This window comes from Polypterus senegalus, unplaced genomic scaffold, assembly GCF_016835505.1.
Source record: "Polypterus senegalus isolate Bchr_013 unplaced genomic scaffold, ASM1683550v1 scaffold_3807, whole genome shotgun sequence".
Taxonomy (NCBI): Eukaryota; Metazoa; Chordata; class Cladistia; order Polypteriformes; family Polypteridae; genus Polypterus; species Polypterus senegalus.
Genome location: NW_024385181.1, coordinates 18146 through 35527, shown reverse-complemented (window position 1 = coordinate 35527; position 17382 = coordinate 18146). Strand labels below are relative to the sequence as shown.

The window sequence follows — 17382 nt, the reverse complement described above, 5'->3', positions numbered from 1 at the left end:
CTCACGTTCACAATGCTCATCGTTTTTATCTCTTTATCTGAGATGTTCACACAGTAATGAGCAGAGCTGGTTAATTCAAGAGTCACTGGCTAATTAAACATCACTGCTTTGTCATTTTCATTATCTAAAAGTGTCCCTGCCATTTTTTAGGATGTTTTTAAAGATCTTCATTTTTCCACCTCTCGTATGCCTTTCTCTTGTCAAATGCAAGCAGGATTCTATAATTAGCAGCCGTCCTCTTCAACGAATGTTAAACTTTAATAACAACACAACACCTTTGATTTTAGCAACACACCTTTTATTCTTCTCTCCCATTAAAACACACCATCACTAATAACCTCCTCAAACCCTGAATATCCTACTCCCTGTCAGGATGCAGTCCCGTAATTCCACAAATAGGAGCACATATATAAGATATAGAATATAACAACTTAACAGAATGAAGCTCCAAATGTGCAGTTGAAGTCCAGCAAGGATATCCAACAAAGCCCTAAATATGACGGCTTTAATAGACCTGCCATTGCTGTGTCCAAACATGATGGTGCCGTGTAGATAAAGTGTTGTCATATCTACATGGTGGGACTGAAATGTATGCAAATCCCTTTAATGAAGGTCTGTAGTGCACTTTGATCACATCTGAATTGTTTGATTTTGTAATTTTAAACTGTGAGGCAGAGGAGGAAATCAAGAAAAATGTGTCTTTGAACCAAACCTTATGGAGGGCACTGTGACCCTGAAGTGTACTCATTATTTTTACTGACTTTATGAACTTAATTCTCCCACTTTTATTTTCACAGGGTTTCCCATTTCACAGGGCCATACACTGAGGTGTCTAATGGCCTCCAGCTCAGGGCTGTCCATGTGAGAAGTGAATCTGAGAAGAGAAGACACTTAAAGAGAGAGACGAGTTTCCCACAGAGCATGGCCTCTGCCACAGAAGATGACATGGATGAAAGAACGGTGGACATTAAAGAAGAGGACTGTGATCGTCTCACACCAGAGGTTGTGTGTGTGAAGCTGGAGGATCACAAAGAAAATATTTCAGTTTTTAAAGAGGAAGAGGAGTGCAAGTGGGTGACTGTTACCATTAAAGCTGAGGATTTGAATGATTTCTCCATTGGTCTTGAAGTTCAAAAACATGAAACTGAGGATATTTTCAAGCAAGATGTCTGTGAAGAATCTCCATCCAGTTTACAGCCCTGGTCCACTAATACGGAACAACTGGCTACTCAGGAGAATTCTACAGAGCTGAAATCCGAGTTATCAGAGTCTGAAGAGAAAATCACCAAGGGAAATGGGAGAGAAGGAGAAGAGTCACCTGGGAGTGTTGGAATAAGTGAGTAATGTGATTAAATATAAAAGAAAGAGAGCATTTATAAATTCTAACAGTGGTTGATTTGATGTTTTTAGAAGATTGAAATGAAAGTGGAAGACACGGTTAATTGAACTTGGATAAAGACCAACTGCTCAGGTGCATGATAACAAACAATAGGTTACTTAATAAATGATAAGTTAGAAAAACTTGGATGAATAAGGAAAAATCTAAAGTGTTCAGCATGACTTGAACATCATGAAGCTTTGACTGAAGCTGTGATGTATGATATTCAAACATCGGTTTACGTGCAGTGAGAATATCAAAAGTCATATTTTGTTAGACATGTATATTTCTTAATTTTTCTGGCAGTTAAGTCAGAAATGTCCAGAAAAAGAAATAAGAATAAAATTCTCACTCTTTTGCACTAAGTACGAGTGAATTTGCTCAAGCCAGTGCCCACCTAATATGTGCCTCATCTTTCTAATGGGAATCTCGCACTTTGACGTTAACAGTGACAAGAGCTACCTGTATGAGCCATGATGACATTCAGGGGGTCTCGGGGTCTTCTTTCTGCATCTTGTGTTCTGCTCTCGGCCTGAACTTGCTGGGGCAGCATGGCCTGGAGAAGTTGGCAGTGGTGTGAAATCTTCCCTTGGAGATGATCTTGGGCTCTTCTTTCTCCCACAGTTAGATCAGGTCAGTTTGGAGTCACCACTCCACTTCACCTGCATGTTTTTGGGGATGAGGGGAAGAACCAGAATAACCAGAAACACCATTTGCAGCCCCTATGTAGAAAAAAATGTTGACAGGAGTTTTCCCCAGGACACCTGAACAATAAAGCAGTTGTGCTAAACACTGTGCCCCTCTAACACAAGCAGATATATTTGTATGTTTAGATCTTAGGCCAGATTAGGTTCTAGAGGATGTAAATATCCTCGCATATATTACATATTAGAACAGAAAACCCAAATTCAGACATATTATTGGGTAGGAAGGCTCTGACCAGAGTCTTTAGAGTTGATTTTGATCACCCATTCCATTAGGACCTGCTGATATCAATAATAATAATACCATCCATCCATTATCCAATCCGCTACATCCTAACTACAGGGTCATGGGGTTTGTTGGAGCCAAGATATTGTGCAAGGCAGGAAATAAACCTCAGGAGCCAGCCCAAAGCAGTACACCACACACTAGGGACAATTTAGAATCCCCGATGCACCTAACCTGCATGATTTTGGACTGTGGGAGAAACCCACACAGACACGGGGAGAACATACAAACTACACGCAGGGAGGACCCAGCAAGCGAACCCAGGTCTCCTAACTGTGAGGCACCACCGCTACCTACTGCGCCACCATACCGCCCTTTAATAATAATAATAATACTGTTTTATTTTTTTTAAATAATAAATGTAATTTCAGCCATACATAAACTTCACAATCCATAATAAAGTGCTACTGCATACAGCATACACAAAGAACATTTACCCATAATGCACACATAATGGAACAAAAACAAGCTGGAAAATACTAAAGACATGTCTTAATCATACTCCATATTTCTAATCAAATAAAATGTTCTGTTAGATATTTGTAGCTGTCTACTCCGACAAGAAGAAAACAACACAGTCTCGTGAACGCCTCGGTTCTCATCCAAGTATATAATTTTCTCTGCATGTTCTGAGGACAGTCTGGTCCTCCTGTCATCCACGACGTGTGCTGTCGTACTGAACAGACCCTCGCTATCCTCGCTCGTGTAAGGAGGGCACAGGTAGGACGACGACTTTTATTGGTTCTCCAGAAAGCCAGTGGCCCAGCATCTCTTGTGGTATGAGGTTCACAGAGATAAAGATTCACCTCTGATGCTGCTGACTCAAATATCGTTTTATCTTTATTGACAATTTCTTCATGCATTCTGCAGTTCTGTTGGTGAGGAAGTTTCTTTGGATCTCTCGGCTGTCGTCTGTCACTCTGAGTCGCCTATGTGCTCGAGACACCGCACTAAGCAGTTTATGTGTTTGTGATTTGCAATCATTTGTGAAATATGTGTCTTTGTACCATTGTTTAATTTGGTGAAAAAATCATTATGATACTAATGTGTTATAGATTTCATAACTGTGTAGTGACTATTCACACTCAATGCTTATTATGCATAATTAGTATTATTTTATTTAGGTCTAAAAACTAGGCTTGTACCATTCTACCCAACAAACAAATAAGTGGGCTGATTACAATTTCTAACTAATCGACGTCCTCTTGATAACGATTTATATTCACTACCAGCTCAGTGGAACTCTGCATCCCTTTCCTCCCATCTACCTACACATTCACTGAAAGGCTAATCAAAGAGATTTTAGTCAAAACATCTAATGCCTGTTTAATTTATATACAAATAAATCCGTGAATAAACACGCACTGTCAGATAGAATTGTGGATATAAATGATCTAGAAGGTGACATCTTCCCTAACTGAAAGTGGCTTGTTGTCCAGGCTTACGAATTCCACTTTTTTGCTGTCACAGTAAGTCTTTGGCGTTCTTGCTGTCAGTATTATAAGGTTGAGTTTTCTAAGTGCTGCCATTGTTGGAGGCTGAGTGAGAGTAGGCGACTGAGCTAGACTAAGCTTGATGGTCACCTCAGCCTTTGAACCACTCGTTCTTCACACCAGTCCCTTTGTGTTGACTTCTCAGATGCTGAATAAAGTTTGTATTGTTGAAAGTGTTAGCAGAGAATCCTCCATCACTGACTTCTTTTTACAGAAATATTACAAACCACCAATTTGTTATCTCTTGTAGGAAGACAAAACAGTTAGACTGGCGAGGACGTTTTTCTCTATTTTGGTAGTGTTGGAACTAGCATACGTTTTTATCATTCTAGATCAGTTGTTAAGATACACTAACTTTCTGATCATCAGTCAAGTCATTTGGAGTGAAAATTGGCTGATTTTGATTTGTTATCAATTGATCAGATCAGGCCTGTCTTTCACATATACAGTGGTGTGAAAAACTATTTGCCCCCTTCCTGATTTCTTATTCTTTTGCATGTTTGTCACACAAAACGTTTCTGATCATCAAACACATTTAACCATTAGTCAAATATAACACAAGTAAACACAAAATGCAGTTTTTAAATGATGGTTTTTATTATTTAGGAGAAAAAATCCAAACCTACATGGCCCTGTGTGAAAAAGTAATTGCCCCCTGAACCTAATAACTGCTTGGGCCACCCTTAGCAGCAATAACTGCAATCAAGCGTTTGCGATAACTTGCAGTGAGTCTTTTACACGCTCTGGAGGAATTTTGGCCCACTCATCTTTGCAGAATTGTTGTAATTCAGCTTTATTTGAGGGTTTTCTAGCATGAAGCGCCTTTTTAAGGTCATGCCATAGCATCTCAATTGGATTCAGGTCAGGACTTTGACTAGGCCACTCCAAAGTCTTCATTTTGTTTTTCTTCAGCCATTCAGAGGTGGATTTGCTGGTGTGTTTTGGGTCATTGTCCTGTTGCAGCACCCAAGATCACTTCAGTTTGAGCTGACGAACAGATGGCCGGACATTCTCCTTCAGGATTTTTTGGTAGACAGTAGAATTCATGGTTCCATCTATCACAGCAAGCCGTCCAGGTCCTGGAGCAGCAAAACAACCCCAGACCATCACACTACCACCACCATATTTTACTGTTGGTATGATGTTCTTTTTCTGAAATGCTGTGTTCCTTTTATGCCAGATGTAACGGGACATTTGCCTTACAAAAAGTTCAACTTTTGTCTCATCAGTCCACAAGGTATTTTCCCAAAAGTCTTGGCAATCATTGAGATGTTTCTTAGCAAAATTGAGACAAGCCCTAATGTTCTTTTTGCTTAACAGTGGTTTACGTCTTGGAAATCTGCCATGCAGGCCGTTTTTGCCCAGTCTCTTTCTTATGGTGGAGTCATGAACACTGACCTTAATTGAGGCAAGTGAGGCCTGCAGTTCTTTAGATGTTGTCCTGGGGTCTTTGTGACCTCTCAGATGAGTCGTCTCTGCGCTCTTGGGGTAATTTTGGTCAGCCGGCCACTCCTGGGAAGGTTCACCACTGTTCCATGTTTTTGCCATTTGTGGATAATGGCTCTCACTGTGGTTCGCTGGAGTCCCAAAGCTTTAGAAATGGCTTTATAACCTTCACCAGACTGATAGATCTCAATTACTTCTGTTCTCATTTGTTCCTGAATTTCTTTGGATCTTGGCATGATGTCTAGCTTTTGAGGTGCTTTTGGTCTACTTCTCTGTGTCAGGCAGCTCCTATTTAAGTGATTTCTTGATTGAAACAGGTGTGGCAGTAATCAGGCCTGGGGGTGGCTACGGAAATTGAACTCAGGTGTGATATACCACAGTTAGGTTATTTTTAACAAGGGGCAATTACTTTTCACACAGGGCCATGTAGGTTTGGATTTTTTTTTCCTCCCTAAATAATAAAATACCATCATTTAAAAACTGCATTTGTGTTTACTTGTGTTATATTTGACTAATGGTTAAATGTGTTTGATGATCAGAAACATTTTGTGTGACAAACATGCAAAACGAATAAGAAATCAGGAAGGGGGCAAATAGTTTTTCACACCACTGTAAGAGAAAGGTGGAGAATTTGAGCAGACAACAGCAGAACATGTAAAGACCACACACGGAGTGGCCAGACCATAAACGGCACCTCGGTGTGAGGAAGGAACGCCAGCCAGTGTGCCACCACTTTACTTGAACAGTTTCATTTATTTTAAGGGCAGGTAGTGCTTAGGAATTTGGACGTCAAACACTGAAGTTGCAGGTTCAAATTCTGTTATTGACGCTGTGACCATGAGTAAGTCATGTGACCTGTCTGTGCTTCAGTTCGAAGAGCAGGAGAAATATAACCAATTGTCTCAAATGTTTAAGTCTCCTTGGGTAAAGGTCTCAGGGGAAAATACAGTTAAAATGTTTGTGTTATTTCAGATTTACAGAATGGCAGCTTCTCTCCACCTTCCTTTGGTCAGCCCTCTCTTCAGTACAAGGAGAAAGGTATAAAGACATCAGCAAGAACATCAGAGAGCCTAACAGCATCCTTTTTGCAGTGCAGTTCTCTCCCAGCTACTGGAGTAACACAGACAGAAGCCATCAAAACTGATAGACAGAAAGTGGAGAAAGAAATCCAAATTCACACTGGAAAAAAATGTTTGGAATGTGGCAAACAATTCACACAAAAAAGTTCTCTTAATAAACATATGAAGATTCACACAGGAGAAAAAAAATATTGCTGTTCAGAATGTGGTAAGTCTTTCCAAAAGAGATGCAGTCTTGTGGACCACAGAACTATCCACACAGGAGAAAAAATCATTGTTGCCCAGAATGTGGTAAGTCTTTCCGAAGTAGATGCAATCTTATGAACCACAGAACAGTCCACACAGGAGAAAAAACTCATTGTTGTCCAGATTGTGGCAAGTTGTTGTCAAGAAAAAGCTGTTCAGAGACACAGAAGAATACACACTGGAGAGAAACCTCATTGCTGTCCAGATTGTGGCAAGTTGTTCTCACGCGTGTAAGCAGTCTTCAGAGGCACAGAAGAATCCACACAGGAGAAAAGCCTCACTATGAAGTAGCGGTGTTGAAGCACCACAAGCTGGTTGATCCTGATAGAAATCTGAAGAGGAAACTCTGTGAGAAACATCAGAAAAGTCTAGAATTGTTTTGTAAAACTGATGAGATGTGTATCTGCATGATGTGTGGAGTGACTGAACGTGATGGTCATGAAAAGGTTGAGCAGAAGACGGAAGGAGAAGAACAAAAGGTGAGTGGAATTTAGTGTTTAATGAAAGCTAAATAAGCAACATGAGTTAAGTGATACATAAATGTAGTTTGTCAGAGACATCTGTTCCTTAATGTTGAGGAGTCTGTTTGCTTGTATAGGACAGCAGGAAGCTGGAGGCTATCCTGGTGAGACTGGGTAGAAGACATGAAAGAGTCCAGGATGAGATTCACAGTATGATCCATGGACAGTCGAGTGAGCCAGTGCTCTCTTTAAACTGAGCGGAGGATCTTTGTGTTCTGATCACTTGTGTCTCGAGCACCTCCAGCCTCTCTAAGAGACACGTTACACTCACATGTCAGTTAATATTGATGTCTGGGATTATATCTAAAATTCTTACAATACGCATAAAGTTTTAATTTGCTTTATAGTATAGATGCCATTTTTCAGTTTGCAGTTTTTTTTTTTTTTATTGTCCATATCACTGCAGGTTCAGTTCACTGGAGACAAGCTGACAAACTTTACACAATACAACATTCAAACACATAAAAGTAAAGATTAGTTTAAACAGACATTAATCAGCGCCCCTTAAACTGAGTAACATGAAAGTATCGATCAGGGCACCTCCATTAATATCGAGACAAGGCCAGCTAACAAAAGAGGAGAGAAAATCAAACAACAACTGTCAGCAAATCTGGAGGATATAAACCTCTGTCGGTTCAGCGGCCATTTTGAACTGAGAAAGTACGACGCGCCTGAAGACCTCCGCCTACTGGCCACCCACCTCCTGGTGGTCGTTCTGCCGCACACGTCTGTGCTGGGCAGGCTAATCAGTTCTTTAACTCTTCAATTCCAAGGCTCCTGATACCTCAGGTGTCCCAGTCATGGGCTACTAAACAGCTTGGCAGTGGAGAAGTGGAAGAGCAGAATACTGAAATGAGAAAAGAAACAGAATAGTGGGTGATTGGTAAGAGTTCATGATAATTCTATTATTTACACTTTTATACAAATGCCTAACAAACAGAGATGTAATAAGCATAGCTAACAGTCAGCTCTACTAGCTATGCCAGGCTAAAGTGGAAACTCGTAAGCCTGAGAGTGAAGGGGCATCATTCTATATGAGCAGGCCGATCAGATCACAGTTTTGAGAACCCATAGTGTAAATTTCGACCTCCCTCTGTTGTTTTATTAATCCTTGGACTCTTTAGAAGACTGAAATCATGAGATCTTAATGTGCGCTTGGTGTGAATGTGCAGATTAGTTCAGTAAGTGGGGTCTCAGCCATTTAAAGCTGTATGTGCCTGTCTGACACTCCTGTCTGTATTTGGTGGTCTGTAGCCCACTCGTAATTTCAGGCCTGTACCCTGGATTCTCTCTGCTCAAATCTCTGTACAGATTTGAAGCAGTCAGTTGTTAATGAAATTCTACACCACCAACACACTGACATTTCTAAATCTTGTGTATCCATTTCTGTTCTTGGCCTTAGTCAAGTTTCATTTTCTGCCATTCATTTGTTTTCTTTTTGATGACCTCGCATATTCAGATCTCCTATTTAAAGTGTACTGCTTATTTGATTTTGATTTATCCCCTGTAGACAAGACATTTTAAAGTTAATTTTTACACTTTTAGTATCACCACGGCCTACTACATGGACTGGTAAGACTTGGTAAACTCACGCTCCTGTTCTTTTTGTTCACTTTCATTCTCATTTGAGGTTTTCACTCTTTTGTAGCTTACTGTTTTTATAATCTTTTAATTTATTAGTCTTATGTTTTGTTTTCCAGTTCTTTAGTTTCATTCTATTTGTTTTTTGTATTAGTATATATCTTTTTTTTACTTTATTGACTTTCATATTAATATCCACCCCAGCTTATCCCTTAGTCTTATTAGTATCACTGCCTGTTTCTCATTATGAGTTTGTAAACCTCGACTTCTAAAACTCCTTGTTAAAATTCCACGACTGACCTCCTTGTTTGCCTTCCAAGAACATCAGTGGATCCCATGCCAGGGGTGCAGCTGCCATCTGTTGTAAAAATCCCCCTGATGCCCCTTAGCCCTGTGCCCCTCCATCTTAAACCCAATTTGAGCCTCATGTTAAACTCTCTGATCTCTCCAGTCCTCCCAGGAGTGTCTTGTGTCACAGACAGCACTTCTGATAAGACCACCCGGTGTGTTCTACTCCTAATCTTAGCTCCTCCATTTTCACTCTTTTCTTACACAATTGCCAGTCTGCTCTTACTTTTGTTACCTACTGTGACGTTGACAATGACAATTGGATCTGCGCCTCTCTGTAAAATAGCCAAGCCACATGCCCTCCAAGCCATAAAGCAGCCCACTGTGTGTGACTCATTTGCTCTTCTTCATGTTTGAACTCTGAGTTAGTTAACTTTCACTTGTGTTACTATTTATTTCTCAGATCTTCAGTTATAATGTTTTCTTTAAGTATTTCTATTAGTGACTCCTTTGATTTCTTGTCAGATTTCTCTGAGTTCATTAAACTCCTCTTCAGATTTCACTTTTTCCTGAACTCCTCAGACTCACTCATGTCTTCTCGGCCTCGGTTATCTCACTTGACTCCATAAAATGACCAAACACTTGACAAAGTTCTCACAAGTCTGAACTCCACAATGGCCTTGTTGGTCCTACAATTGCAGTCCTTAGCCATCCGAGGTCTCCTGGGTTTGCTTGGTTTCTTTAGTTTTATGTGTGAAGCTCTGATATCCTGGTTGTCGATGTGATGTCCTGTAAATCTCAAGACTGACTCCTACACCAGTGAGCCTTCAGACTGTCTCCTTTATTTGTAGCTCTTTTCAAGCCCAAACTCCATCTTGAATTGAACTGTTAAATTAAACCTTTATTTGAATGTTTGTGTGATATTTGTCTAATTAACTCTCTGTGTGTCACCTACTGTGTCAAAATGAAGACAAATGTGACAGAAACAGTAAGTTGTGTCATGGAATGTGAAACAAATGTGTTGTACAAATTTAATCACTCAAAATTACACCACGAGCTGAGAAAGTGGAAGAGAATTCTGATGAGACCACCATGTGTCATCTTGTGTGTCCAAACAGAAACAGTTGGGGGCGACACTGAGTGAAATTAGGAGGAGACTTGAAGAGAAAGAGAAGAATCTGAAGGAGACGACGAGGACAGTGGAGGAGATGAAGGTGAGTAGAATTAAGACAACACTTCATATCAAAGAGAGGATAAAAACTAAAAGGGTTGTGAGTTTGTGGTGATGACGTGTGAGGACGGAGATGGAGAAGGAGAGAAGATGGTTTATTGTGTCCTTATTGGAGTTTCACTGCTGACAGCATTTCATGTTTTAGTCATTAGGAATTCAGACCACAAGACCCTCATGTCCTCAGGTTTCTCATTCCTCCACTAAAGGTGACTTCACTCTCCCTAACAATAACTCCATGATGAAGGTTGGCACTGATGTTCTGATTGGATCAGTCGACACAACATTCCCTAATGGACTTTCTCTGTTCATTCTGATTTATCGCAGCTTTATTGGACTCCATAAGTGAAGGTGTCAGGCTGCTGGACTGAGTGCCGATAACGCGCACCTCCACTTGTTTACATGCTGATCTGCTGAAAAGAGCCGATTTGCTGCCACTCACCTTCCTAAACTAATATAAGAACAGGCCAGTATCAGCCCATGAAGAGTCCTGCCGTACATTCATCTATTGATATCATCAGCTCTATACAGTCAAATGAATATGTACAGTATACGTCAAAAAGACAGTTATAAGGAAATTTCAGAAAAGAAGGAAAAAATAAAAGTGAAAGACACAAAGATGAAGATGACAATGATTTTCAACACACAATAACCATACATACATGTGAATAGAAATAGAGAGAGTGAAATGAACACCTCGGGCCCCTCTGAAGTTCACACAATACTCCACAGTTCAAGTTATCTGATTATAATGTGGAAATGAATTGGAGAAGATGGCCAATGATAGAATCTGAAAATTTAAATGTAAAATTTTTCCTAGTCAGTCCTGAGCCATTAAAATAAAAGGAGTGCAGTGAGTTCACCGAGTCTGGTAGTTGGGATTAAATTCAAGATTCACATCCCTGGAGACGATCGCTGACCTTCACCTATTTAGACAGGTCTTCACAGACAGAGTTCCTTTAAACAGATGCAGCTCTGTTTAGTCTTTTTCCTCCAATTGTTGTTCTCGTTCTCCTTTCATATAATTGTGTGATTTATGCAAATTCCTATTACAACCAGCTATCCAGCCTTCAGATGTTCTGCGCTGTCAATTACTTGGTTATTCCTCAAACAGGATGTATGGACTATCTTCATACCCACACAAGGAGACCAGACAGACAAGCTGCAAACACACAGCATTTACTATGCAGCGGAGCTACAATTTAATCATTAATATTTTATGACAAAGGACAGTAAGGTGGTGCGGTGGTCACTTCTGTTGCCTTCCAGATCACCATTCATGGTCCATAAGGTGTTTACCACTACCGGTATCTCCAGTTCCTCTCCCACATCCTCACATGTCAGGTTGGTTAATTGGCAGTGACTGTAATTTGACTGTCCAGAATTGCTTCCTGTTTCATGCCCAGTTCTTCCAGGATCCATTTATAAGAATGTTCTCATCGGCAGAAAAAGAACTCTTTACACACACTTCTGTGCCTGGACAGACTAAACTTTTACAATCTGATTTATTTAGGATAAACATACATTATACACCCAGCGCTATCTGGTATACTAAAATACCAACCACAGCAGAATCATTCAACTTGGGTGCATCCTTCTATTCAAAGAAATTGGATGGGATATAACTTGTCACTCAATAATATAGTCCAGAAAAGACACAGAAGTGACAGTCAAGGAAGAACAAGTGACTGAACGTAAGCCCTCCTGCCAGACTGACCTCCATACTGGTTTACGCTTTTCTAGTTTTATTATATATAATTATTGAAACATGAAGTCCTCCATCTAAACCCACACTGACTGCTCATTGGCACTCCTCACGTAGATCTGTGTTGGTCAATCTTTTCCAGATAATTGCTATCATTAATTTATTTGTGACACATATTAAATTTACATTATTGCCCTTCCAGTTAAAATATAGCCCATCCCAACTTCTTCCCACATCAACATTTTACGAGTGTATTAAGCCATCTAATCTTCCTAATTTCACATGGACTGGTGTGGCACAGGTAGACGTCCTAAGATGACCACTATGTCAATTCTGCTCCTCAGCGTTACACTCAACTCTTAAATCTGTACTGCAGAACTGGCAGTCTGTCCCACCTATTTTGATTATTCTGTGACACCTGGACAAGCTTGATGATGACACCTGGGTCATCCACTGCTCTGGTAGCCATCCATAGACATTTTCTACCTGTGACCCAGAAGGCAACACAGCATGTGAGACTCTCTGTAGCTGGAGCAAAACTTCATCTCAATTTCCATGATTCCTGAATCCCTGACTATGACTACTTTTAGAGCTCTTCATCCCTGCCTACTGCCTCAAAGATATCGGAGTCACTGTGCAGCTCTGAAAGGTCCTGAAAACAGCCTAACACCTCCAGCTTTGGGGTTGATGATCCTGAACAGTTTGTACCTCATACCCTACATTTACATCCTTATACCACAAATCTGCTCAACCCTCTATTCTGTCCAATTTCCTCTGTATATTCCAGACTATCTTCTAATCCACCTCTTTTGGTATGAACTGCAAACTTAATCATCTTGTTACTTAAATTCATATCCAAATCATTTATATACATTAAAAATTGCAGTGGCCATAGCACTGATCCCTGCTGGTCTCCACTCTTAACATCGGCCAGTTCTGATGAGGTTCATCACACCATCACCCTCTGCTTCCTGTGTGTAAGCCAATTCGGCACCCATCTAGAAACATCTCCCTGAACTGCAACATCTTTTATTTTGATGCCCAACTTCTCATGTGGCACTTTTTCTGCTTTCTGAAAGTCCAAATTAATATCATCTGCTCCACTTTGATCATAGCCTTTTTTTTTGCTTCCTCATAGAATTGCAGCATGTTAGTAAAACACAACCTCCCTCTTCTGAGTCCAGGCTGAGTGTTCTTGCCATGTGCTACTCATTCTTATCCTTAATAATTCCTTCCGCTAATTTTCTTGTGATGCACATTCAGCTTACTGGCCTATCGTTGGTTGGATTTGCCTGGTAACCCTCTTTATATAATGAGATAATATTTGCCATTTTCCAGTCCTTCGTAATTCCCAGGTATGTTCACTGTCTGTGTTTTTTAATTCTCCTTTACTATGCCTGATGCACTTCACCTCAGTCTGATCTTTTACTACTGAAATATTGAAAGCATCTTTTAGGGTCATCTTTTACCTTATCTGCTCTTTTCCTCTTTAAATGCCTTTTAGCCTTCCTAATATCCTTCTTACTGGTTGCCCTCAGGTTCTCATACGCCTTACAATTCTCTTTGGATTTTTAGTCTTCTACTCCTTATTCATCCTTTATTTTCTTTGTAGCTTCTTTTTTAACTCTTTATTAACTCACTGTGGAGTTTTGTTACATTTTCTATGAATTCCAAATTTAGGTCTGTATCTGTCTTGCATTACATGTAAAATATTTTTAAACTTGTTCCACTGCTCCTTGACTGTCTCCACACTTAAAAGCTTATCCCAGTTTATTCTCTTTAGACTTTGCTGCGTCTGCTCAAACTTTGCCTTAATGAAGTTAAACTTAACAGTTTTAGTCTTTTCACATTTGCAGTATATATATTTTATTTTCACACAATTACGTCATAACAGACCAGCTTTTCTCAACAATAGCCATTCTTTTTCTTCTTCTCCGATCCTCTCATTCTCCACTCCAGGTTAACATTGTCCTGATCCACTCTCAAACTCAGATTGACCAGGAGAGGCTCTTTTTAAAGACCACCCTGAGTAACACTAGCAGGGTCCTCACATGACAGTAGTGCTGTCCCTAGCAGCTTGTGCCAATGGCTCCCATAGATCCTAGAGAGCCGCTTATTAAGACTGCATACAGACCTACAAGTATCTTAAGAAGATGTTGCTACCCAGAGTACCAGGGGAATACTAAGCAGGGAATACTCCTACAACCCTTCTCCTAATTCAAATTATCCTCTACAACATCAAAATACTAACAAAAGTGTCTTGTGACTTTTATTTTTAATTAGGTGACTCAATTCAATATTTTTCTCCTATCCAACAGCTTTCTGTGGAAAGAGTAATGAGGGAACATGAGAAGAGCTTCACTGATCTGATTCACTGCATCGAGGAAGCCCACAAGAAATTGAAAGAGAGGATCAGAGAACAAGAAAAGGGAGAAATGGAGAAGGCTGAAGGAGTCATGGAGCAACTGGAGAAGGAGATTGAGGAGCTGAAGAGGAGAGAAGCTGAGCTGAAGGACCTTTCAGAGACCAAGGACCGTCTCCACTTCCTACAGGTGAGTCTGATCAGACTTGGGTGTGTGTGACCTGTGAAACTTCAAAATCAAGAGATCTAAGGAGTTTTTATAAATGGCAAGAACTGACCACTCAGTGCAATTTCATATGTGCCTAATATTTCCACATGCAAAACTCTGAAAGTGCCTGCCTTCATGTACAAGATAGGGAGGTAAATCCACAGTTTTTTGAGGAAGAAAATTTATATGAAATATATTCTTGGTATGAGTCATTTTAAATGACATAACCTGGTAAAAGAAGACACCAACTCCTTAATATATTTAAACACTTCTGTCATGTCTCCTCCTCATGTCTCTGTCCTTTAACTGATTACATTCAAAGCCTTCACCATTTCCTCACAGCTCAAACCCCACAGTCCAGGGTTGTCTCTCTTCTTCTTATCTTTCATTTATTCTCTTTTGTCATTTCTCTAACACACAATATTCCTGATGTTGTCCCACAAGTGTGTTCTACAGGGCAGTTTACAGAACTGTGATGAGTGCACAAAATGGCTCCCAAGTCTTTCTGACAAGTCACACACTTTCTAGTTGCAGACCCTTTTAAGGTAAAATTATACTAAAGATTGTGTGTGTCTATATCTTTGGATTTAAATTAATTGGCAAATTTCCTTCTTGGGACAAATATACCATCTATCTATGTATCTATTGTAAGAGGCGGCCAGCAGCTCAACCCATGGGGCGCCCTAGAAGGGAAGGATGCGGGAAGGCAACTACTTTTAGACACTGCCTCCGCCACGAATAATACATGGGGTCTTCCCTGCAGCATAGCAGTGCCCTGGATTCCTACAGGGCACTATGGGGCTTGGAGTTGAGCTTTATAGACCTGCTGGGTACTGTGGATGGCACCAGGAGATGCTGCAGGAGGACCTGGGGAGTTTTGCTCTCCTCATAGCCTGGGCGCTAGTGAGTCACGAGGATTGACATCCAGAAATACTTACGGGCTAAAGAAAATTCATTTGGCCTGGAAGTGCTGGCAAGTCAGCGTGGGCGAAAGGAGAGAAGCACTTTCAGGTTGGGCACTATTCAAAGGACTGTAGTGAACTCAGCCAGCAAGCAAGCAAGCCAGAGTAGGGTGGAGGTGGACAAAGAATTACAAAATTGTAATTATTGTGTTATTTGATTGTGTTATGGTGACTGTTGTGCTTAGGGAGTACTGTGCAAGAAGAAAGCAATTAAAAATACTTCTTGGCGCTTTTACCTGGTGTCCTGAGTATTAGTCTGTTGGGCTTAAAGGGGCAACAGTGACCCCTAGTGTCCACTCTGTCTCTTTATCTGTCTCTCTATCTATCGCTCTATCAAAGAGCCCAATGCCTTGTTTTGTCTGCTAAGTCAATTTTGCCCCTGCCTGTCCGTTCGCCTTTAGTCCACTTATCTTCAGTCTGATGACTCACCTCTTGGACTTCTGTTCTAAAGCTTTTTGAAAATCAAGGCTGATGACATTTTTTGGTCCATTATGTGAAACATTCTAAATAACCAATGAATGTATGATAAGTAATCTCTCCATCTAAACCCAGGATGATTGTCCACCACACTGATGTTTAGTTAAGAGGAGGTCCATCTTATTAATGTTACTTTTTATTTCTCCTTGTTCCCTCTTCTCTCCTACTGCAGACTTTCTCACCTCTCTGTGTCCTTCCTGCTGATGGAGACTCGCTCGGCTTTACTGTCACGGCTGAGTTTTCTTCTGAGGACCTGCTAAAGGAGCTGTCAGGTCTTAAAAAGAGTCTGGAGAAGATCAGCCAGCAGGACATCCTGTCAAGGACTCCACCAGGTACTGTGACTGTTCATGTTTTGTTAAAGTCCATTAGGTGGACCAGAATGAAAACAGAAGGGACACTGAGTTGCATGAAGAAGGCCTGTTCTTTTACATTTATGTCTAAGTCTTTACTGTTAAGAATTTTTTCTAATGTCTCTTACTGTAACTAGCTGAGTGATATCAACAACAACAACATTTATTTATATAGCACATTTGCATACAACAAAATGTAGCTCAAAGTGCTTTACAAAATGAAGAATAGAAAAATAGAAGACAGTAAAAAATAAAAATAAGTCAACATTAATTAACATAGAATAAGTAAGGTCCGATGGCCAGGGTGGACAGAAAAACCCAAAAAAACTCCAAACGGCTGGAGATAAAAAAAAAAAATCTTTAGGGATTCTAGACCAAGAGACCGCCCAGTCCCCTCTGGGCAATCTGAGTAACTGAATGTTTAATGTAAATATTTGAAAATGTAAATATTATTAGCGTAGTGAAACACCAGTTTTTTTTAAACAGTGTTAATGGTACAATGGTATGTCTATCTGTTTTGATCGTGTTGTACATTTATGAACCTCTTTGCACTGGATCTGCTAGTCCTTACATTCCTCTTTCTTTCTGTTTCTTGCTTGGTAAAAAAGATAAGCAAATTATTTCTTTACTCTTATGTAATTTTATATAAAAAATAAACTTAGATTTTAAATATCCCAAAGATTTTGCTCTCCATAAAAATATATCCTGTTAAAATTATACAAATTCAAATATGAACATGCAGCATAACAAAACCTAGAAATATAAATAAAATGTGTTCCTTTCAGCAATAACAAATCAAATCATTCAGTTGTCTTTGCTCATATGTCATTTTAGAGCTGGACGCCTGGCATCTTTTTTGGCCACAAGGTTAGTTTCTGTTTGGTGTGAGGTTCTGTGTTGTGGAGATTCTCAGGATGGATTGCAGGTGCTCATCAGTGAGGCGACTCTGTGTGCTGTTTTGTTAGTCTTTATCACTGAGAAGAGCTTCTCACACAGATATGTGCTACCAAACATGCACAAGGTTAGAACGCATGTAGACGGACTTTTTTTGTTCTTCAAAGTCACCAA

General features: G+C 40.1%; 2 protein-coding genes across 2 annotated transcripts; both read left to right on the top strand.

The window, feature by feature from the left end:
• The first annotated feature begins 903 nt into the window (after positions 1-903).
• LOC120522250 (zinc finger protein 2-like) lies at positions 904-6710 on the top strand. The gene is made up of 2 exons (XM_039743312.1): positions 904-1336; positions 6280-6710. The coding sequence occupies exons 1-2, from the start codon at positions 922-924 to the stop codon at positions 6708-6710; spliced, it is 846 nt and encodes a 281-aa protein (XP_039599246.1). The 5' UTR covers positions 904-921.
• Positions 6711-6873: 163 nt separating this feature from the next.
• On the top strand, positions 6874-16451 carry LOC120522249 (E3 ubiquitin-protein ligase TRIM47-like). Its single transcript, XM_039743311.1, has 4 exons — positions 6874-7111; positions 10141-10236; positions 14274-14507; positions 16137-16451. Exons 1-4 carry the CDS (start codon positions 7028-7030, stop codon positions 16449-16451), a joined length of 729 nt encoding a protein of 242 aa, XP_039599245.1. The 5' UTR covers positions 6874-7027.
• The last annotated feature ends 931 nt before the right edge of the window (positions 16452-17382 follow it).